The 24,326-nt window shown below is 45.2% G+C and overlaps 1 protein-coding gene across 4 annotated transcripts in view; it reads left to right on the forward strand.

Annotated features, from left to right (window-relative positions):
* LOC138526227 (T-cell-interacting, activating receptor on myeloid cells protein 1-like) overlaps positions 1–24,326 on the forward strand; it is a 733,986-nt gene that overhangs the window by 143,869 nt on the left and 565,791 nt on the right. For 3 of the 4 annotated variants that reach the window (XM_069636718.1, XM_069636712.1, XM_069636798.1), the window contains one exon: positions 12,953–13,259. The exons of the other annotated variant lie outside the window; for it this stretch is intronic. In XM_069636718.1, coding sequence (XP_069492819.1) covers positions 13,238–13,259 — 22 coding nt within the window. In that variant the 5' untranslated portion in view covers positions 12,953–13,237. The remainder of the gene's footprint in view (positions 1–12,952; positions 13,260–24,326) is intronic. 4 annotated transcript variants of the gene reach the window in all.

Genomic DNA, 24,326 nt, shown 5'->3' on the forward strand with positions numbered 1-24,326 from the left:
GGGGAGGTGAGCTCCTCGATGATAGGGTCATCCGGTGGTAAAGCCGGAAACATCGGATAATTACGCTTAAGGGTCCTGCGAAGGGATGAATATTGGAGCCACACACTCCGGCCTCTTCTCAAGGACAATGGGAGGTCGGGCCATTCGACAAATATTCCCTGATCGAACACATCGCGCAGCAACTCATATCCCGCCTCAGCCCAGCGTTGGACCATGGCCGATGGCACCCGTGGGACCCCATGTAGGAAGTTCCAAAGAGGGAGGTTACCATGGAAGGTGTGAACAGTAGGATGTATATTGGATTTGGGATACCAGCCAGTATTTAAGGAAGTCAGGGGCACCAAAGCCCCCATAAGCCATAGGGGTAGATAAGGTATCCAGTTTAAGGCGGACCGCGCTCGAATGCCAAAGGAAGGAATTGACCGTGTGAGTCAGTTCCCGGAAGAAACCACCCCCCGGCCACAGGGGGATATTGGCGAACTTGTAGAGTAACTGGGGCAACACCACCATTTTCAGTAGGCCTATCCTACCTGCGAGCGATATTGGGAGTTTGTCCCAGGCTAGAACCTTAGATGACAAATGTGTGAGATACTTTTGATAGTTCTCGTTGAAAGTCAGCGCCCGATGGCGCGTTATCTCGATCCCCAAGTAGGTGAAAGTAGACTGAGCCCATGTGAACCCCTGGGTGTCCCGGGGGGGGAGAGTGCATTCTGTAAGAGGGAAAAGTGTAGATTTCGAGCAATTCACCTTGAGGCCAGAGATTCGGCCAAAGTGCTTGACGTCTTCCAGTATTGGGGATAAGTTGACGGAGGGAGAGCGTATAAGCAACAAAGCATCATCGGCATATAGAGACACTATGTCCGCCTGGCCCGCCGTACGGAGTCCTCTATGTGCGTGGAATTGACGGAGCATGTCAGCGAAGGGCTCTATTGCTATAGCGAAGATCAAGGGAGAGAAGGGGCATCCCTGTCTCGTCCCCCTGGCGATCCCAAAGAGGGGGGGGAACAGTGGTCACCGGTACGGACCCTAGCCACGGGGTCAGAGTAGAGCAATCTTACCCAGGAGAGAAAAGAGGAACCAAACTTACAGCTCTCGAGGACCCGCCACAAATACCTCCATGAAACCGAATCAAACGCCTTTTGCATGTCGAGGGTGGCCGCTACCGCGTGTGTCTCGGGGTTTATTCTGTTAATTATATTAAAGAGACGCCTAAGGTTCAGGGAGGTAGAGCGACCGGGGATGAAGTCCCCCTGATCCGGATGGATGACAGCTGGCAAGAGGGGAGCCAACCGGAGTGCCAGTGCCTTAGCGAATATTTTGACATCGCAATTTATAAGTGAGAGCGGGCGGTATGAACCGCATTGTGAGGGAGATTTACCAGATTTAAGTAGTACCATAATTGTGGCTTCACGGAGTGAGGGGGGAAATACCCGGCTTCAACCGACTCCTCCCAGAGAGCCAACAGGTGAGGGAGCAATAGTTGTTTATAGCGCTTATAAAATTCAACTGGGATACCATCAGAACCAGGGGCCTTCCCCGAGGATAAGGAGTCCACCGCATCAGAGAGTTCCTCAAGCGTAAGTGGGGAATCAAGAGAACCCGCGGACTCCGGAGAGAGAGTCGTCAAAGGAAGGGTATCGAGGAAGGAGTCGATCTCCACCGCTGGCACCTCATCAGAGTTGGAATATAGGGTTTCATAGAACTTGAAAAATTCAGTATTGATGTCTTGTGAGGCGACAGCCATAGAGCCGTCTGGTCTCTCAATCCCAAGTATATGCGGGGACCCCATCTTGTGACGGATAAGTCTTGCCAGAAATCGGCCAGGGTGCTCACCCTCCCCGTATCTCCTCGCCATGCCAGGGTTATCCAAGAATTTTTGTTCGCGCTCCGCCAGGGATCAGAACGTATCCAGCTCCACCCCGATGTCAGCCAGGGTTCCCGGAGTGGAGTGAAGTGAACATTGAGCCTCAAGGGTCGATAATTTGGATTCGCTCTCTGTGAGGTTTCTACGGATCGATTTAAGAACACCGTTCTCCTTCGACAGCCCCATCCCTCTAATGTAAACCTTGAAGGACTCCCATAGAATGGCCTGCGATGCTACCGAACCTGTGTTTGTCTCAAAGAACTCCTCGATGGATAGCTCGAGCTCAGAGCAAAATTCCGGGTCTAGCAGGGAAAGAGGCTTCACCCTCCAACGTCGGGTACAGCCCGGATCCGGTCCCCAATTCATGGTAATGGTCCCAGGAGAGTGGTCAGACAGGGTCCTGGGGAGAATCTGTAGCTGTATGACATTCTTAACCAGGACAGTGGAGATCACCCATCTGTCAATACGGAATAAGAATCATGGACCGAAGAGTAGAAAGAATAAACGCGGGAATCCGGGTAAAAGAACCTCCATGCATCAACCATGACGAGACGGGGAAGGGACAATAGTGCAGCGTAGGCTGCTCTAGAGAGTTGACAAGGTTTGGACCCAGACCTATCGAGGGTTACATCGAAAATTGTGTTGAAATCCCCCCCCAGAGGATGGGGACAAGGGGGAAGCCATTGAGAAGGGACGAGACCTGTACATAGAATTCTGGATCATCTATATTGGGACCATAAATTTCAGCAGGACTATCTCCTTATTTTGAAGCATAGCATGAAGCAGTACATATCTGCCCTGAGGGTCTATGTGTGAGGAGATGAGAGTGAACTTGAGACTCTTATGGATGAGGGTCATTACCCCACGGCTTTGGGAAGAGAAATTGGTGGAGAATCTGTGGGGGCCCCATGATTTGGCAAATCTTATGCACTGTTCCGTGCGGGCATGTGTCTCCTGTAAGAAGAGAACCTTGGATCCATGACGCTCAGCCAGTAGCAGCAGCTGCCTCATCTTTTTGTAGTTACCCAACCCCCGAACATTCCAGCTCATAAAAGTCAAGTCGCTCCCAGACATTGATGCGAGGACAAATATATCAGAGAAAATACCAATAGCCAATGGGCCTGTTTAGCAACCCTTCAGTAACAGTCGTTGAGTACCACATCGCGGTCTGTAATTGCTGCCAACACCAAGCTTTTTGTAACATAATCCCCAACATGTTCCACCCCCACCCACATCCCCCTCCCAAACAGAGGGATGACAATCCCAAAACCCCTCAACAAAAACCAAACCAAAGGCATCAGCGCCTGGGGGCCTGTAGGCCGGATTGGCCGTGTCTCTCCGGGCACGGCAGGTCAAAGTGAAATGAAAGGTGCCAACAGTGAGAACTTGTACGTAGCTTGGGCGGAGATGTTGCACATGTTGACGCGGCACATATTTGTGACAGTGAACATTCTAAACAGGTTACAGAATAGAAAACCAGTGTGACTCCAGTATAGGAAGGTGGCAGGGTGCGGGCCCTCCTTGACCGGGCTAAAGGGTAGCAGTAGGACCTTGGACAGAGAGGGGGTATTAGCCTGGGAAATGTTCGTCCAGGAACTTAGAGGCCTCTTCTGGAAGAGTGAAGAAGAACACCCGGTTGGCGTGTTCTATACGGAGTTTGGCGGGGTAGAGCATGGCGTATTTAACTGAGAGATCACGCAGCCTGCGTTTTACTGCCAGGAAAGTTTTGCGCTCACGTTGGATGGCCACCGAGAAGTCTAGATAGAGGTGGATCCTCGCACCGCCCAGTAAGAGCTCACCCTTGAGCCTCGCGGCCCTGAGGAGGGCATTGCGGTCCCGAAAATTCAGCACACGGGCTATGATGGGCCGAGGAGGAGCGCCAGGCCTGGGTTTAGCCGTTAGGGCTCGGTGCGCACGCTCTATGGAAAATTGCGGGGAAAGTTTGGGTGAATCGAGGAGTGTCAGCAATGTATGTTCGACAAAGTTTTCCATTGATTCATGAACTTCATTCTCAGGAACGCTGATGATACGAAGGTTATTGCGCCTTGATCGGGATTCCAAGTCCTCGTTCTTCTTTTCCACGTCGAGGACTCGATTGGAAAGGGCGATGACCTCGGAGCGCAGAGCACCCAATGCATCCTCAGCGGAGCCCACCCTTGTCTCGACCTCCGCCACCCGGCTATCCGTCCTCTCAATATGGGCCTTGATAGAGGATATAGTGCCGTTCATGTCATCTTGTTTTGAGTGGAGTGCGGTGAAGCCCTCCTGGATAAAATCCATCATGTTTTGAGACTCCGGAGCTATGGCGGATGATGACGCCGTTGGAGCCTGCTCGGTGGTTTCCTCTGGCGGTCTCACCGATGACTTTGCGAACATATTGATGGAGCTCTGTTTCTTTGCGGCCCCCTTGGTCATCCTGGCAAGGTTGGAGCTCCAATAAAGTAAGTGGGGGGGTCCCAGCAGCTCAAGAGAGGGAGGTATGGGAACCTCACGGGACGTGATGTAGAGCAGGTGATTTTCAGAGGGGAGGTCAGCGACTGTAGACCCGTTATGTGGGGACTGTGGCGGCCGGTGGGGCCCGTGGAGGTGCAACCTGCCCCCGCAGGTGCGGGAGGCGAAGCCCGGAGAGATCAGGTGTAGGCGACCCAGGGGCCGAGAGTGTTGGTGTGTAGTGGCCGCCGTGAGAGCCGAGGTCAAGGAATGGTAGTCCAAGCGAGCCTGTAGGAGGGGTAGGGAAGAGCCCCAACCGGCCTTGTGTCCCCCCGATGAAATGGACAGGCTGAGACTCCAGAACAGCGATGTGGGATGAACCAAACCCCGAGGATCTTCAGGCCAGGACGTCCCTCAAAGTAGATGATAATAATGTGGGTGACTGGCGTGGCCCAGAGCACCCCAAGTCAATTGCAGGATCCGTGGGAGAGAGGGGCACCCAGGGGATGTAATTTCAGGGCGAGGCCGACTGCGCTGGGTGAGAGCGCCAGCGCACAGCAAGGTGAGCCCCAAGCCACTGAGGCTGGCACCACCAGCACTCGGGCCACGGAGTGAGGCGGTACCCCCCACGCACCACATACCTTATTGGGCCCGGGGCCCTATGGTGTGTGTCAGCAGGGGAGCGCGGCACCTGGCATCCAGGGGGGCACCGCAGCTCGACCCCTCCATTGAAGTGTCCCCGAGGGGGGGCCTCCAGCCGTCGGCTCCCCCAGCGAGCAGGATCACAGTCCGGGAAGGGCCTGGCCACAGCGGCGCCCAGGACACCCCACGAGGCGGCTCCGGGCCGTGCCGCGGCCGCAGCCGTATGTGTGCCGCCCCTCCGCGAGGGGAAGGAGCGCAGGGTCCGGGCTCCGGTGGAGGCCCCACAGTCAGCGAGCCCCGGCGGGAGTGGGTGAGGATCCTCGCTGGAGCTTGTGGCGGCTCTCCGCGAGGGGAAGGAGCGCAGGGTCCGGGCTCCGGGGGGCCCCACAATCAGCGAGCCCCGGCGGGAGTGGGTGAGGATCCTCGCTAGAGCTTGAGGCGGCTCCAGCAAATCCAAGAAGCCCGGCACGTCCCGCAGCCGAGGAATAACGTCGGCGCGAAGCCGCCTCGCAGGTGGGGTGGGGAGGGGCGGAGAGATGTCCGGATCTCGGGGTCCCGGCCCCGTTTCGCGTCGGGGTTCGGTCCAAAAAGAGCACGGATCGTCCTCGATCGAGTTGTGCCCACCGGAGTCCAGTGCGAATCCAGAAAGGTGCCGCAAAAGAGGATCCTGTGACTGCCTGCTGCGGAGAGTCACGTTCAGGCGGCCATCTTGTTCGGCGCTCAACAGCGCCCCCGACTATGGCTCATTTTCAATGCCCATTTGTTATTTTTGTTCATTTTAGAGGAAGTAGTTTGGGCTATGTTTCTCCATTATATTTGCATGATATGTTCTGAGGCTATTTCCACATGGAAAGATTATATTTTCACAAACTCATCCAAGGGAAGTATGAAGATGCCCAAATGTGTTTTGTGCTCAACTATAAAAAAAAAGTTAGGTTTAGGCACCATGTAAATAAAGAGGTATGTGCTTTTTTGAATGGTGTAGGCATGGTATCTTTTGAAAATGAAAACATCAAGTTTGATGGTGCAAACAATTTTTTGAGTGATGGAGTGAATTGTACTGATTTTGGGATTCAGATGTTTCTTGTAAATATTCACAATGCACTGAGAAAGTTTATGTGAAAAGATGTACAGTGCATACGCAAACACCTGTAAGTAGTTCTAGGAAATAAAAATCAGAAAAGCAAAAATAAACTCAAAACTGAAGAAAAAAAACAGCTCTTTTAAGAGCCACCACTGTACAAATTTTTTTTTAATTAAATTAAGTGTAATCCTCCCCTTTCAATTGGATGATCTGTCTGCAGTCGATGCGGTAGTCTGTGGACGACACGTGCCACATCCGCATCTTTTGAGGATGACTGTCATGGAAAGGGGACTGCGGAGACTGCAGACAATCGGAGGTGTCCGCAGGGACGGGGGGTCAACCAATCAGGTTTCCTGGACGTGGTGTACAGGAAGAGAGGGTAGCAGGAGTTTTGTTTAGAAGAGGTTTGAGAGCACTGAAAATGGCTATGACTATGTCTTTGAGGAGTGTATGGATTTTGGGCGCCTCTTGTATCCATTGGCTGAAAGTCAATGTTAAGCAATCTGGATTGGGTGAAAATCTTGGATTCCATGAATTTGAAACGTCATGGTATGGAGTGCGAGGGATGAAGTGGGTGGATGTGCTCCCATTTGTGAGAATATGGTTCACTTAAAAAATCCGGACATCATTGTTCTTCATTGTGGAGGGAACAGTTTGGGATACAATACTGGAATTTCATTGCAGTTTGCAATGAAGGAGACATTTGGAAAGTAGATGGAAATGTTTCCAAATTCCAGAATTATATTTTCTCAGATTGCTCAGAGACAAATGTGGATGCATTCAAATTTGTTTTGTCTGCAAACGGAAAAACAAGGCACAACATCGATAAAGCTGTGTGTGAGTTGTTGGCATGACATCTTTTCATAATGAGATCATTACTTTTGATATTGCAATATTTCTCTGAGAAATGGAGTGCATCTAATTGATTTGGGCAACCAGACTGAACCAAAAAAAATGTCAAAATGCATTGTAGCAGTTTTTGTGAACTCATAATAATTACGTTGTGTAGAATCTTTGTTAGTTTAGTATAAAAAACAAAATAATCCCAAAAATGTTTAAAAGTCAAAAAGACAAAAAAAGGTTATTTTAAGAGCCACCATTTTTGCATGAAAAACTATTTAAATGGTTTTTAATGCCCCAAACCCATGCTTGCAATTTATCTGATGTCTGCAGACTACTGTGATACCTGTGGACTACGCAGGCTGCAAAGGAGCCTAGGACTTTTTTTCTCACTTCTACTTTTTAACTGTGACAGGTGGCTCCCAAAGGAACCTTTTTTAAGCTAAGAAGCAGTGTTTCTCATTTTCCTTGACCTCAGCCTAGAATGCACTTTGAAATTTTTCCCCCTTACAGTTTGGTGCATCGCAGTACATGCATAGTAGTGGAAACCTCAAAAGGTAAGGGTCAATAGTGTTCTGTCTGGCATGTGAGGTGGCCACTGGGATCCTCTTCCCCAATGGAGTATCCTTTATGGTAACAGGAGCAGTTGAATAAGATGGGGAAGCAGGTGTCAACCTACTTTTTTCCTTGAGAAAGGTACTGCCTTCGTCAGAGCACTTGGGTGGTTAGATTTGGTGTGGCGCCTCATGGAGGTTGTCCTGTAGGAATAAAACCTAGGTTTTCAATGACTGAGTACAACTTTGCACTCATTGTATTTCTCCTTGGCTGCACAAGCCTTCGCGACATCCCCATGGTGTTGAACAATTGCCACACCCAGGACTCACTACGGGTGCTAGAGATAGGGACTTCCGCCACCTCATGTTCATCTTCCTCTTCATCCTGATCTGTATTACAGTGACTGTTCCCCTGTCCAGGCACTCCTGAGAGAGATGGTGGTGGTAACTGGGTAGGTGGAATGACCATAGTGGATGCCATTGATGCAGTATTGCAAGTCATCTTCAAAGCAGGTGCTGCACGATGCTCTCTCCTGGATAGCCAGAATGAGAATGTGGAAAAGTAATGGGTGGGTCCCTTGTGAGAAACCGTCCGTGGACAGTTGTGCTGTCCATGGAAAACCGATCCACAAATAGACATGGAAAAGTTGTAAAACATTGTCAGATCAATCAATAATGAATCTGGGAGCGCTGCAAGGGTAACATTTTAGCTTGAAACACCCTAGATTGGAGGAAAATGCACTTTTAAATTGACCGCACAGCGCAGCAGACACCGTCTGCGGAAAGGCCATCAATCCACACTGGTGTGGTCACATGACGATGTGTGGGGACCTCCATGGTCCTGATGGCCATCTGAGACAACCCATCAGCAGTGAATTGCAAATCGCATGCGTCTGGGTGTCCATAGAATAGGCACATGTCCGCGGACTAATCAAAAGTACATCATGCAAAACCGGACATGTCCGGACATCGGCCCTGTCTGGGGGCACCTTCATTTTGAGTGTGGACAGCCTAGACAGTCGTAGTGTCTGCGGACTCCTAATCACACAACAATATACAAAACATTTATGGTATAAAAAACACATTTATCTATGAAAGGGATGGGGTATCGGAATGGCAAACATAGATTGGAGAATTTGGAATTTGTATACAATATTGATCAGGGGAGGAAGGGAGTGAGTTTTCATGAAGGGTCTTTGAAATACATTTTGGAAAGTTGATAGGGGTGATTTCTGGGGACAAGGACGACAGGTGCAAGAAGGACAGTGATAGGGAACATTTTTAAAGACTTGTTCATCCAATTTTGTAGACAAGTTCATGATTTGATTATGTACAGTTGGGGATAGAGCTTCTCTTTGTGATACTCGGGGTTGTGTATAATTAACTTTGGGGCATGGTTTTTTCATGAAAATTATGCACTGTGAGAAAAAAATCATCATTATTTCAGTAATGTCTGTACAAATTACATTATTTGTTTACAGAAAAATATGTATTGTATACCATCAGAGATGTTATTGTCACTCATTTCTTATTTTGGGAAGTTCTCCTATAACCTCTCAAGTGTGTTTGCCATTTCTGTCAAAATGTTTTTTTTAATAATAAATGCTAATAATAAAGTGAAGAGGAAGTGCCATGCGCCATCTATACTCCAGCAACCCCCTTTGTAGTACCAGGTACGTTCATGTCAAAATATGTGACGTATGAAGAACAGATAAACCAGCCGAGAGCCTCAGTCGGGCTATGCCCAGTGCCTATCAGAGTAACAGCACCTATTGAAGTACTGACACCTAAGAAAAACTGGACAGTAAGGTACCCATTGAGAAAACCATATCTACAGGCAAGACAAAATGTCGCTTGTCAGAATGGAATACCTGAGGAAGTCAAGAAGGTACTAAAGGAATACAAATGTTGACGTCATAATAAATCGGACTGATGCGCATATAGAAGATATAATGACCTAAGAATACTGACAAAGAGACGAAATACCATGGATAAGTGACATCTTGAGCCTAAGGTGAAACAGTTGATGTCAAGATGCAGAAACGTATGCCATATGCACGATGAAGATATTCAGTGAGTTTAAACATGTACAGATGCAAGAAACCACAAGAAGCAAAGAAATCGTGAAGCTTGCTTATGCTTAGTAGTAAAATAGATTGCGTGGCGTAAAGCACCAACTATAAATATATATTACACGGCCACGGTAGTGGCTGGGTAGATATGGTTAAGTTGCTGTTTCCATAGGAAGAGCACTTTTTGGGCGGCTTATAACTTCGCTCCCCATGGACGAATCCTCACCAAACTTTGCAAAAAAAAGTATATGGCCCACTCTGAATGCAAAGTTTGGTGAGGTTTGGTCCAAGGGGAAAATTATAGGGGGGGGTCCCCACAGACATAATGGGAAAAGCTTTCCTCATGCCTACAGCCCAAACCGCTGGACGGATTTTCACCAAATTTGCGGCAGGAGCGGCGGCTTGGTCCCGAAAGCGTGCTTTTGTTAATTTGGTGTAAATCTGTCAAGTATTTTTTTTTAAATGACTAAAACATAAAGCAAAAAAACTAGTGATATCTATGTCCGCTACGCGGTCACACTTCCCTGTTCGCTCCGCGGACAAGATACCGATTGCCTAAGGGGCTGGCGTGATGACCGCAGACATGCGACATCTCTGCCGATTGGCTGCAGTGAGCCGTGTTCTTTGTCAGATTGTTTGGATACGCTCAACATCTTGGATCCGCCGACAACGCAGCGGCGACCAGCAGCAACATGCTATTTCAAAAACTATTTTGCTGTGTTAGAGTGCCTGGGGAGGTTCAGACAGTAAGAGATGGGTGAAAAACTGTATTTGTTCAGGCGGTAGGTGTTAATGATGTATTCCCTATGCACGCCTTGTTCGGGATGTTTGTAAGTACAGAAAATGAGGGGTCTCATAAGGGTAGTATTTCAGTCCGTGCTGTGCGCAGGCAACTTGAAACTGTTCTAAGGACACGCGTGGGGTTAGCGAACATTGAAATTGAGTACATGCCGTAATTAAATTATTTTTTTCTATGGGTGTGCTATTCATTTGTACGCCGCCATGGGTGTGACATGCTGCGGTGGTTGTGGCCAGGGTCTAGAGTCTTGGGTGCATGGCCGTAGGCCATACTTCCAAGACTCTAGGCCCTGGCCACAACCACCGCAGCATGTCACAGCAATGGACACACCTGTAGTATTGCTTATGGATCAAATGGTTGTGGAGAGTGTAGAGACTTGGGTGCATGGCCGAAGGACATGCACCCAAGAACAAAGTTGTGAGCACGAGAGTTATAAGCTACTGCACAACCATACATTGCAATATCTATGGACATAGAGCTAAGAGTCTAGACTCTGGCCACATCCACTGCAGCATACCACACTTATAGATACACCCGTAGTATCGCACATCACTCAGGTGGTTGTGGGGAGGGCCTGCACTCTTGGGTGCATGGCCCCAAGATCAAAATTATAACCTCTTAACTTGCTAGCCAACATGGGTTTTATATAGTGCGGTGGTTGTGGGCAGGACGTTGACTTTTGGGTGCATGGCTGCAGGCTGTATGCCACACACCCAAGCGTGTAAACCCTGCCCACAACCACTGCAGCATATGACATTCATACATCACACCCATACAATCGATTATGTATCTGGTAGGTGTGGGCAGGGCCTAGAGTCCCGGGTACAAATTGAGTAAATGCTACAGTTACAATGTTTCATTCTATGGGTGGGCTACTGATTTATAAGCGACCATGGGTTTAATATGCTGCGGTGGTTGTGGCCAGGGCCTAGAGTCTTGGGAGCACGTAGGCCATACTTCCAAGACTCTAGGGCCTGGCCACAACCACCTGTAGTATTCATTATCGATCACATGGTTGTGGGGAGTGTGTAGAGTCTTGGCTGCATGGCCAAAGGCCATGCACCCAAGAACAAAGTTATAAGCACTGGAGTTATAAGCCACTTCACACCCATACATTGAAATATGTATGAACATACACCTAAGACTTTAGGCCCTGGCCACAACCATTGCAGCATATCACAGCTATATATATACCTGTAGTATTGAACATCACTCAGGTGGCTGTGGGGAGGGGCTGCAGTCATGGGTGCATGGCCAAAGGCCATGCACCCAACAGCACATGTATATATAGTGTAGTTACTAGCCACAATGGGTGTGATACGGTGGGGTATTTGTGGCCAGGACGTAGAGTCTTTGCACCCAAGAACAAAGTTATAAGCCACTATGGATTTTATATACTGCATACCCATACATTGAAAAATCGATGGCCTTACACCCAAGTCTGTAGCTATGCACCCACGACTGAAGTCATAAGCAGTGAGGTTATCAGTGAACATGGGTGTGCTGTGGTGCATTGATTGTGTGCACGACCTAGCGTCTTGGGAGAATGGCTGCAGACCATGCACCCAAGAGTAAACTTATAAGTAGTGAAATTACAAGCACCATGGTTTTGATATGCTGCGATGGTTGTGGGTAGGACCTATAGCCTTGATTGTTTGGCCGTAGGGTGTAGGTGGTAGGTTATACATCGAAGACGCTAGGCCCAGCCTACAGCCACTGCACCATATTACTGCCATAGATTAGACGTATAGATTCGAATATGTATGACATGACTGTAATTATACTTACTGTTTACTTTGTTCAGAATCCATATATGTCTTACATGACTTTCGTACTTGGCGGAAATATCCTTTTTTAATTTCTGTGATAAAGGAAAAAAGCATGCTAGTGTTTGCATTTTATGAAGACTTATTACATTGTATAATAGACAGTTTAGCTTTTTTTTACCCTCATATTTAGTTTACAAACCAGTGTACTGTGCATTTTGCTCAGTTTCTGTGTTTGTTTTTCAAATCCTTGGGTCTGGGGAAAAAAATCCTTGTCAGATTAAAAAAAACTTTATTTGCTATGCTACAAACTATTTCTTTGTTTTCTTTGAGTGTTTCCTTGTTCTTTCTGATTAATGTTATGTTTGTTGCCTTGTTGCAGATTTTTAACAACAGTTAGATACCTGTTGGCGTATTCTAACTGTTTATAGTATTTTACTTGATTGTTTGGTAATGTTGAAGTACACATTAGTTATTAAATTTTGGCTTTCAGAATATTAAATACGCATTTGTAAGATTAGCAGGCAATCTCTGCTTTAGAGTAATGGTGCTATCATTACATTCCAACCATCCACATTTCTTTTTAATGTATGCAGTGTAGTGGCCTGCATTGGTTGTAGCTCCTGTGTGGTAGATTATACCTATTGTTGTAAAGGTTTTCTTTCCAAGTTACACTTGACCGTATGTGAATCCAGTCAGCTTGCAGTTGTTTTTGGTACCATTTTCATTATAACGTAGAAGCATAAGTATTATGTAGTTACTATGTGTTTGTATCAGTAAGGTGGAGCGATTGTCTGAATTGAACATAGTATATAATCTGCCATGGTTTGCATTCTGTACAAGTTGCTGAAATGGAATGGATTCACAATTAGGTATTGTAACGCTCACCTGCTATCCACAGGGATGCCACCCGATCTGGTTGGACTGCATTTGACCCGGTTCCTTCTTCCCTGGGTTCCCACTCTGCCAAGGATCTGATCTGGAATACAGGAGTTTGGATTACCCCACAGTCCCCTCCTTTCTGGGCCCACCTCCCTCGTGAACCCTCAGATTCACTGTGGAGTCTTCCTCACCTTGGATTCATATATGGTGCGCTCTACATCCTGCAGTTCTGTGCAGGGGTGCATTGTGGTTGGGGCGCTTCGCTGCCGACTTGCTTCACTGACGCGGGCCCGCAAGTCCGGTCATGCTACGATTCAGTTCTTCAGGTAAGTCTTTTGCTTTGTTTATTTGTCCTTAATTGTTATTGCCCCTGTTAATGTCTTTTATCTCCCTATGTGTGGGAGGAATGGTGGGGGCGCCGAGCAGGCTGGAGCTGTGCCTGAGATGGCATTAATTTGTTTAAATAAATCATAAGGGTTGCACATGTTCTCTGATTAAAATATGCATACCCGTACTTTATACTCATGCATGTGCGTATGCATTGAGCTGTACGTAGAAATCCGCGACACTTGCACAGTAGTTTTTGAAGTAGGTGCTTTGCAATGATATGCGACTTGCATTCAGAATGATCAATAATACATTTGAAGTGTGAAATTTTGATGACGGAGTTAGATGCAGAGATGTTGAATGTGATTGGTGGATGGTTGTGTGACTGCTTAACTGTGTCTAATGAGAGAATGGATTCGCGAGTGATGTGTAAAGGGTAGAAGGACTGGCTAAGAGTTACGTGCCGCACATAGACACCACTTGTCCGTGGGTAGGGCGTGTCAAATACGGGGTTCTACAGCAAATCCAGCATGGAAAGGGGACTGTAGGCATCTGCCAATCAGATGTTCACATTGCTCTTTTGTGTCAAAAGACGGTGCGTATACTGAAGATGGCAGAGGTGGAGAGGGTCCGGGTTTTGGTGCTTGGAGATATTTCTGTCCATGGTTTACAGCACTATGTAGAGGTGGTGTGGAACGCTGAGACTGATCGTAATGTTGCGGCAATTCTCCAAGTTTCCAGAGACATGCGTACGGTGACCATTTCTCAAGTGGTACTTTTGCACTACATGAGTTTTGTTGGAAGATTTGGAACAGTTGGTTCAAGCAGTTATGAACATCTTTCCAACTGCAAAAGTAATTTTTTCTGGGTTACTCCCTAGAGGAAAATGGGACAACAATTCTGTTTTCTGTCCTGATCAAAGTATTGGGAGGTGTAACATCAATTGCGGCATGCGTGCTTTCATGTTACGAGCTGGTATGTTTTTCTGCAGCCACGAGAACATTGTTCCCAGTAATGCGGCTTATTTTGAAGCAAATGGTGTTGCGTTATCTTCTTTGGGAAATGCCATGTTCTTTTGGAATGTAAGGCTTGCTTTGGAAAAGGTTCTGTAATGGTTGTAGGAGTAAAGTAAGAAGAAAAAATATTTTAAAAAAACAAAATAACAGGTGTCTGTAAGGCATCTGCCCAAAAAAAATGACTCTTTTCAGAGCCCACCTTAAAGGGGAAAAGGGGAATAATATTTAAATGTACAGTCGTCACGCTCTGATCCTCTACGTGTCCGCGGACCTGTCGGTAGTTTGCAAGCAGCGCGTATTACCAACGGGGATTCTGGGGTGGAGACGCATGCAAATGAGAATGTGCGTAGCTAGGGATTGGTCAGTAAAGTTCAGAGGGTGTGTTCTGAATGGAGAAATTTAGTGAGAAGGTCTTTTCCCTGACAGGAGACCAGACAGCCATGGCTCTCTGTGCTCGAAAACAGATTATCTGGATTTTGGGAGACTCATGGGTACATTGGTTGAAGGTGCATGCAGAATGTTGCGGTCTATGTGCAGATCTTGGATTTCCTCACGTGGAAGTGTACTGGCATGGCGTGCGTGGAATGAGGTGGCTGGACTTGGTACCTCTCTGTGCTACTTTACAGACAGAGCGTCATCCTGACATACTTATCATTCATTGCAGAGGAAACAGTTTAGGCCATGTCTCTGGAATTTCTTTGCAATTTGCAATGAAGGAAGGACTTGCAAGGGTCATGGACATGTTTCCAAATTGCCAATTAGTTTTTTCCCGTATTGCACAAAGACAAAAGTGGCTGCATTCTTCTGCATTTGGTCCACAAATGGAGAAAGCGAGGCACAATGTCAATAAGGCTGTTTGTGCCTTTCTAAGAGATGTTGGCATGTCCTCATTCCACAATGAAAACATTTTGTTTCGCAGCACTTTCATTTTTCTCAGAGTTGTAGTCCATCTCACATATACTGGCAATCAGATTTTTCTTCGCAATGTACAAAATGCATTGCAACCTTTTTTGGATTCATAGTCATCTATTTCGCATTCTGTTTTTTTCAACCTACAGTTTTTAAAGCACACAAAACACCACCGAAAGGCTCTTTTCAGACCCACCACTTACTCCCAGCGAAAAGTCCATTGGTTTTGCTGCGCTTGCACCCTCCATTTTTGTGCGTCCTACGACTGTCTGCAGACTTTTTAAAAAATGCGCGGGGGCCTACAACGGTCACTTGATAGTTCTATTGTTAAACTGAGAAAGGTGGCTCTGAAAAGAACCTTTTTTGTAATTTTTGTTGTTTTCCAGTTTACTGCTTTTGAGCACATGACACACTAGGAGAGGAGGGCAAAGGAGGGTAAGGAAGGGACACCAACCACGTGGATAAGAAAGGGCAGGTGTTGAGAGAAAGATGTAGGGTGAGCTTTAGTTAGGTAGGGGGCAGTTCTTCTGGTGCTCCGTGACCATAGCCTCAAAAGCACTTCGAAGACTCTCCCCCCTGCAGAGTACTGCATTGCATACATACACAATATTGTGACCCTCAAATGGTAAGGGTAAACAGCATCGCAAATGGCTTGTGAGGCAGCTGGAGGGATACGCTCCCCCACAGGAGTGTCTCTTGTGGTGAGAGGATCGGACACGGAGGATACTGTGGAGGAACTCAATCTACTGCGTTCTTCACATGGCACCACCTTGCGAATGTCCGCAGTGTTGAACGAAGTTAGGTGTCGCTTCATGGTTGTTGTACCAAAGCTGTCCGCCCCAGGTCTCCCTCACTCAGCACCAACTGGCACTGGTTACACCTGACCCGGTTCGCACGTGCTTTTGGTACGTTCCCAAAAACAGAAAACAACTACCACACCCATGACTCCCGGCGAGTGCTTGTAGTGCGGAGTTCCTCAACCACATTCTCTTCTTCCTCTTTTTCCTCGATCTCTAGATCCTCAACTGTATTTCCCTCTGCAGGCGCTTGGGGAAGTGATGGCGGTGGAGGGTTTGGCGGGTGGTGCTGAGGCTAATGAAGCATCATAAGCCATGGATGCCATAAGGATTACTTGGCTAATGGTCGCTACAGCAGTAAAGGCAGCACAACTCAATCTGTTATAGTCAGAAGCACAATGAAGATGAGCTCGGGGGTGTGGTTACTTATAGGGGTGGAGGGGTGTGGCTCATGACCATATTGATCACTCAAAAGCGTTGCAAAAATTCTAAACAATACATTCCAAGGTAGAGCCATTGTATGGGATATGTGAAATGGTGATTTTATACTGTAAAATAATGTCCCATGTTTGTATAAGTTCTTTTGCAATGTTGCGGAATCAGACAAACTGCGCAAATTAGTCCACACGCTCAGCGTGGGTGTGGTCACATGATGATGTCCTGAACACATCCACGAGGGTAATGGGTGCCCGCTGGACAGCAAATGCAGAGTAACGGATGTACGCATGCGTGCAAGTGTTCTACGGACAGTGTTCGGGTCCTGAAACTAAGTGAGACGGACAGTTAGGGACAGGCGCGATGTTCGCAGTACTTATGGGTGTACTGCGCATGTGCGTACATGATCTGCTGACTGTACGGCCAGGTACAGTGTCCTTAGGACACCTCCATTTTGTTTGACTATGGACATGCCGGCCACCGCGCCTGTTCTACGGATGGTTCCATCTTGGCTGCGGACGGTACGGACAGGTATAGTGTCCTTAGGACACTCCCATTTTGCTAATTTACAGACATCCCGGACACCTTGGGTGTTCTAAGAACATGTTTTATCTCGTTTGTGAGCGGTACGGGGAGGTATAATGTTTTTAGGAGGCCCCATTCTGTTCATTTACGCTCAACTTGAACAGATGGTGCGCTCTAAGATCAGTTCCATATTGGTTGCCATTGGTACGGGTAGGTGTATTGGCATTAGAACATCCATATTCTATTGCTTACGGCTAGCTCGAACAGGCGTGCTGTCTGCGGACATTTGAACTCTTTTTAAAAAAAAATGTTTTCCTCAAACCCTTCCACTACAAATAATATAAAAAAACGTTCAATACACACACACACACATCAATCAAGAGAAACACAGGGGGAAGCAGATACTGAAACGAATATAGGGGAATTAGGGTTTAACAGGGGCTGGTTGTGAGGGGATGATTTATGAGGGGATGAAGGGATGGATGTTTCATCAAAACGTTTATTTTCTTCTTGAAGGTTTGGGGATGGTTCACTAGGAAATGGAGAACGGGGGCAGGTACAGGTGGGACAGTGATAACGTATTTTTCCTCTCACAAATTCTTCCACAAATTGCCTTAAACTGTTAAAATTGTCATTTAGTGTGTCCATTTTCACTTTATCCTTTTCAGCCTGTCTTCCTCTGTGTCGTTTGTTGGCCTTTCTTCTTTTTTTTCCTGGTCTGTTAAAAATAAATATATATATGTTAAATACCCATAAAATACTGACCATTAATTTGCTTCTGCAGAGTAGGGTGTACCATTATTATCACTATCTTCGGACATTTCCCCATGCGGAAAATTCTCCTCTAGCCACTCCAAAGTAGTGCACATTTCTGTGTCAAAACAACAGAAAGAAATAATTTTTTCTGCCCCTCATGCAGAAAGAAGTACACACACATATAAGAAAAATGAAGTTCACTTACTATTTTGTTACGGCCCTTTAACAAAGTGTTTTTACTGAATATACATATTACATGGACGCGGTAGCGTCCATGTAGTTATGGTTAAGTTGGTGTTTCCATAGGAAGAGCATTTTCTGGGTGGCTTATAACTTCGCTCCCTCTGGTTGAATCTTCACCAAACTTTGCAAAGAAAGTATATGGCCCACTCTGAATTATTTTGCAAAGTTTGGAGAGGTTTGGTCCAGGGGAGGGCAAAGTTATAGGGGGGGTTCCAAAACTTTTGTTTTTTCCCACAGACATAATGGGAAAAAACTTTGCGCACGCCTACAGCCCAAACCGCTGGACGGATTTACAACAAATTTGCTGCAGGAGCTTGGTCCCGGAAGCGTGCCTTTGCAAATTTGGTGTAAATCCGTCCAGTAGTTTTTTTTTTTAAAATGACCAAAAAGTAAGGCAAAACAAATTGTGATATCTCCGTTCCCTTTGCGGACGGACTTCCCGGTTCGCTCCGCGGACAGTGCCCTTATTGGCCGAGCGGGTTGCGCGATGTCTGCGGACATGCAACGTGTTCGCTGATTGGACGGTGTGGTGCGTGAAGCGCGTCAGATTTTCTGTGGCACCCGCCATCTTGAATTCGCGGACGACCGCGGACAGCGCGGTGAAACTTGGATTAAAAATTGTATTTAGTGGAGTGTGTTGGTGTGTAAGAGTGTTTGGGGAGGGTGGGGGAGTATGAGATAGGTTCAATGTTCTGTTTTTTGTTATGTGCTAGACACTTTTGTTGTGTTCGATTTTTCTGCGGACAATACAGCTGTTCTGAAATGTTCGTAAATAAACAGAATGGATTCGGCGAAAGTGTTCTAAGAAGACTCGTGGAGTCCTGGAATGTTCGCAGGGGGTGTCCTGAAGACGTTGTCTGTATTGTTCGTTGTCAAGCTGAAAGTGTTCTAAGAACACTTGCGGTGTCCTGAAATGTTCGAAAATAAACAAACTGGGTGTGTTCTGAGGACGTTCTCCGTATTGTGTGCCTGCTTAGCTGTATCCAATGAGGGAATGGCACAGAGAATGAAGTGGAAATGGTAGAAGGGCTGTCTAAGAGTTATGCGGTCTGCGGACAGGGCGTGCTACATCTGGGGTTTTCCAGCAAATCCAGCATGGAAAGAAGACTGTAGGGATCAGCGAATCAGATCTTAATGTTGTGGATTTGTGTTCAAAGAGACGGTGTATAGTGAAGATGGCAGAAGTGGAGAAAGTCAGGGTGTTGGTGCTCGGAGATATGTTTGTGCATGGTTTACAACAGTATGCTCAATGCAGAAATGTTGCAAAGAATTTTGATGTTAAAGGAGTGGAGGTGGTGTGGAGCACTGTGCTCGATTGCAATGTACAGGGAATTGTACAAGTTTGTGAAGATATGGGCAGGATCAACAGTCCCCATGTGGTAGTTCTGCACTATGGTGCTTTCCATTTGGGCTATGTCAGTGCCCCTACTTTGTTGGCAGATTTGGAACACTTGGTTCAAGCAGTAATGAACATCCTTCCAAATGCCAAAGTAATTTTTTCTGGATTAGTACCTAGGGCAATATGGGACAATAGTTCAGTTTTTTGTCCTCAGCAAAACAATGCTAGGTGTGTAATCAACCGAGGCATGTGTGCCTTCATGCTTAGAGCTGGTATGTTCTTCTGTAATAATGAGAATATTGATTCCAGTAATGCTGTTTATTTTAAAGAAGATGGCATTTCGTTATCTTTTATGGGAAATGCCATTCTGTTTTGGAATGTAAGGGTTGCTTTGGAGAAGGTTATGTGAAGATTTTAGGAGTAAAGTAAGAAAAAGAAAAGAAATAAAATACAAAATAACAGGTGTCTGTCAAGCATCTGCAAAAAAATCTGCTCTTTTCAGAGCCAACCTCAAAAGGGAAATGAGGCACACTATTTAAATTTACATTCACCACGCTCAGATTTTTGATATGTCCGTGGACATGGCGGTAGTCTGCGGACATCGAAATCACTAGCTAGGGGTTCAGTATGTTCTATGTTACATGTATATAAAGTCAGGGATATTATGGTTAAGTTGTGCTACTAAAAACATGAAATTCACTAAAAAAACTTTGTTAAAGGGACGTTATGGTTAAGTTGTGCTACTAAAAACCTATCAAATTCAGTAAAAAAACTTTGTCAAAGGGATGTTATGGTTCAAAGTAAAACCGAAAACCTCCTGAAATTCGGCAGTTATGGTAAGATAAGCAACCATAACTCGCGCCACTTTACACTGCTAACACTAACACCCAGGACATCAAAGATGACATCACAAATGTCATTGATGACATCACTGATGACATCACATGTGCATTTACTTTTCATGAAAACTCTGTAGGAGGGATTCTTATAATGTTGACCAAAAAGTGGGAAGGATCATTTGAATAAATATCATGCGCTAATTAGTGCATTAAGCAATGCATTGATATAAATAGCATTCTATTATGAAGTTCTATCCAGTATACTAAGCAACTCATGCAGAAACTTAGGCAGTGTGTGCAGCGTACATGATGAAGGTGCAATATTCATAATCTAACATGTAATAAGTAGCTAAAAGCTAAAAAAAACACTTAATACATAATTACATAATTACACTTAATACAGACAAAACACAAAGAGACAACAACACATATAAATATGAGTATATACAGGGACAGAGAAGTAAGCAAAAAAGCAGAAGTAGCAGTAGAAAGAGTTCATAACCTAACTGATTATCTTTATGCAGAGAAATGATTGCTCTGTTTCAAAGGTGCTACTTACTGTATGTATGTGTATCAAATGATGTCAGTGAACCCTAAGGAAAGGAGTGTGAGTACAATGTATACAAATATGAGCATAAACAGGGAAGGTATCGCAATAAAAATAAAACTATAAGAAAATGCTGATAACTCTAATGATTATCTGGTTTTCATTCGCCGACGACCGCGGACAGCGCGGTGAAACTTGGATTAAAAATTGTATTTAGTGTAGTGTGTTGGTGTGTAAGAGTGTTTGGGGAGGGTGGGGGAGTATGAGATAGGTTCAATGTTCTGTTTTTTTTTATATGCTAGACACTTTTGTTGTGTTCGATTTGTCTGCGGACAACACGGTTGTTCTGAAATGTTCTATATAAACTAAATGGTGGGGTGTTCTGAGGACGGAGTATGTGTCTGTTTTGTTCGCAAGCAAGTTAAAATTGAGCTAAGAACACTCACAGTGTCCTGAAATGCTCTGATAACTTACCGGTAATCTTCATTACTCCTAGTCCTATTCTTTCTCGTCACAGTACTGATGACCCTCCTCACCATCCCTGCGGGGAAGGTCCCATGCTCCGGCTTGGTAATATGAAACTGAGTGATGTGGATGTGTGGGAGGAGTTATAGGAATTTAAAGAAATAGAAGAAGGTCCTGTGTCAGAGGCAGGTGCCTCATGAAGTAAGTACTGGGACGAGGAAGAGTGGACGTGGAGGTAATGTTTGCAATTAAACAAAATGGGGGTGTTCTGAGAACGCTGTTCGTATTGTTCGTTGTCAGGTTGAAAGTGTTCTAAGAACCCTCCTTATGTCCGTTGACATTACAATTTCTTATGGGCCTTATCTGACTTTTTGTCCACTAAACAAACGATAAATCAGGCTGCTGTGCGCCGACATTATGTGATAATCCTATCACTTCCCCCTTGGACCTGGCTGACCTGCTTTTGCGACACTAAATCATATCTGCCCCTAAGCCTGACATTATCAAAGCATTCATATTCCCCGTCTCTCTCCGTAACGTTACAGGGTGGGTAGCCAAACGCACCCAGTCGTCTCCAGTCCTACGCAACTTTACACAGAACCCGGAAAACAACACAGATCATCTCACAACACAGTGCGCCACAATTCGGAAAATGAAACTGTGATTTAAAAGCAAACAGCAAGATTGTACATTTCGTAAAGTACTTTTATTTGACATCAAATGTTTAGAGACTGTTCAGCGATTTGCATTTGTCTTTGCTGTCGATCCGCAAAAGTTCATCTTGAGTCACGCGCTGTTCCTTTGTGGTACACAGGGTGGTGGTTTATGATAAAAGAAGCACTATGGTCGCACTGATAATCCGAAGGCTGTTCCAACAACGAGGCATTAGACTACCATAATGGTTGGTATGTTGCTTCTAGCCGCTAGTACCGCGTAAGGGCATATTGGTCCTTGGCGATTGTCCCATAAAATGGTGAGGGTCATGAAGTTGTTTAGAAGTAACTGCACCTGGCAGTTAAAAAATCCGTCGGCCGGGGTCTGAAAATCGTGGCATTGACAGTACGGCAGGATGTACCTGTTTTAAAAACATAAATTAGTCTCACGAGCCGATCTTCATTAAAAATATTCATTTTATTTATTAGGGAGTGAAACTATTTGCTAGCGAGGATAGTGCAACGGAGTATGTTAACTTATTCCCACTAACCCACCCTCTCTCCTCTGCCTTTTTCAGAGCTGTCTGAGCGCCGGCGGACCACTTCGGCGGTGATAGTGCGCGGTACAAAACAATATGCCACATTGAACGAACAAGTACAACTTAACCGGGCTTTAACGCCACGCTATTGTTATTATATTCCGGTATAAAATAATCTAAAGGGTTACGTACATTATATTGGCATTTTCCATTGTCTACGTGTAATGCAGTCCCTAAATACGACTCTGTCTGTGCCAACGATCTTTCTCATACTGATATAATATATAAAAGCGGTTTCGTTTCAGAAATTTCATCCTTATCGTCTCTTACATTTTTGCACCCCTCCTTCAAAAGAAGTCTTTTGGCACTATCCCTGTCTGTCAAGGTCAAAAAACAATAGAACCTTATAGTGCGAGTCGTGGGCCACTACGGCCCGCGAGCAAAAAATGGAAGCAGCTGACCTTCACTGTGAACGAGCATAAATTCTTACTTTGCAACATTCTGTGTATAGCCATCCCTGAGAAATTGCTTTTTACACTCCATCTTTGTATATTGTCTGCGTGCTAATGAAAAAAGTTTGTTAAAGGGAGTTTATGGTTAACTTGCGCTACTAAAAACCTATGAAATTCAGTAAAAAAACTTTGTTAAAGGGACGTTATGGTTCCAAGTAAAACCGAAAACCCCCTGAAATTCACCAGTTATGGTAAGCTAAGCAACCATAACTCGCGCCACCACCGTGCACTGCTGAGCCTAACACCCAGGACATCAAAGATGACATCACAAATGGCATTGATGACATCACTGATGACATCACATGCGCATTTACCTTTCATGAAAAGTCTGTACAAGGGATTCTTAGTGTAATGTTAATTAAAAAAATGTGAAAGATTATTGGAATAAATATCAAGTGCTAATCAGTGTATTAAGCTGTGCATTGATATAAATAGCATTCTATTATTAACTTCAATTCAGTATACTAACGTACTCATGTAGAAACATAGGCATTGTGTAGAGCATTCATGATGGAGGTGCAATATTCATAAGCTTGCCAGGTTGAATAGTGAAATGATAACTGTTTTCATATTAGAGTTTTGCGTACAGTGAAACTTGTGATAAGTAGGTAATAAAACCCACTTACTACATAATTGCATTATTATAGACAAATCACGAAGAGACAACACCACATACAAATATGAATATATACAAGGGAATTGAAGTAAGAAAAAGAAACAGCAATAGTAGCAGAAAGTGTTCATAACCTAACTGATTACCTTTATGCAGAGAAATGATTGCTCTGTTTCAAAGCTGTTACTTACCCTATCTATATATATCAAATGATGTGTCTGGACCCTAAGGAAAATAGTGTGAGTACAACATATAAAAATATGAGCATATACAGGGAAAGTACAGTAATAAAAAAACATCAAAAGTATCAGAAAGTGCTGATAAATCTACTGATAATTTTAATGCACAAAAAGGATTGCTGTCTTTCAAGGTTGTGTCTTCCCCTATGTATATGTTTCATATGATATGACTGGACCATAAGGGAATTATTCTAAGAACATACTTGAAGGATTAGTCTACGAATATAGTAATTTACAATTTTTAGTTCCTGACTGTTACTGAAGAAAATCATGTGCCCTAGATATGTCAGGAAAGGAAAAAAGGGGGAGTCAGTCATGTGATGTCATCAGTGATGTCATCAATGACATTTGTGATGTCATCTTTGATGTCCTGGGTGTTAGGCTTAGCAGTGCACGGTGGTGGCATGAGTTATGGTTGCTTAGCTTACCATAACTGGCGAATTTCACTATATATATGTATATATATATATATATATATATATATATATATATATATATATATATATATATATATATATATGAAAAAGAGGAGAGGGGCGCACTCCAGTTCCCTGCACAGTAAACCTTCTCAGCTACAGGTGTTCTCCTCCGACCGGTTTCTGTGCCAATACACGTCATCAGGGAGGCTGTCTTAACTTG

This window comes from Ambystoma mexicanum, chromosome 1q (assembly GCF_040938575.1).
Source record: "Ambystoma mexicanum isolate Mex_15411 chromosome 1q, UKY_AmexF1_1, whole genome shotgun sequence".
NCBI lineage: Eukaryota > Metazoa > Chordata > Amphibia > Caudata > Ambystomatidae > Ambystoma > Ambystoma mexicanum.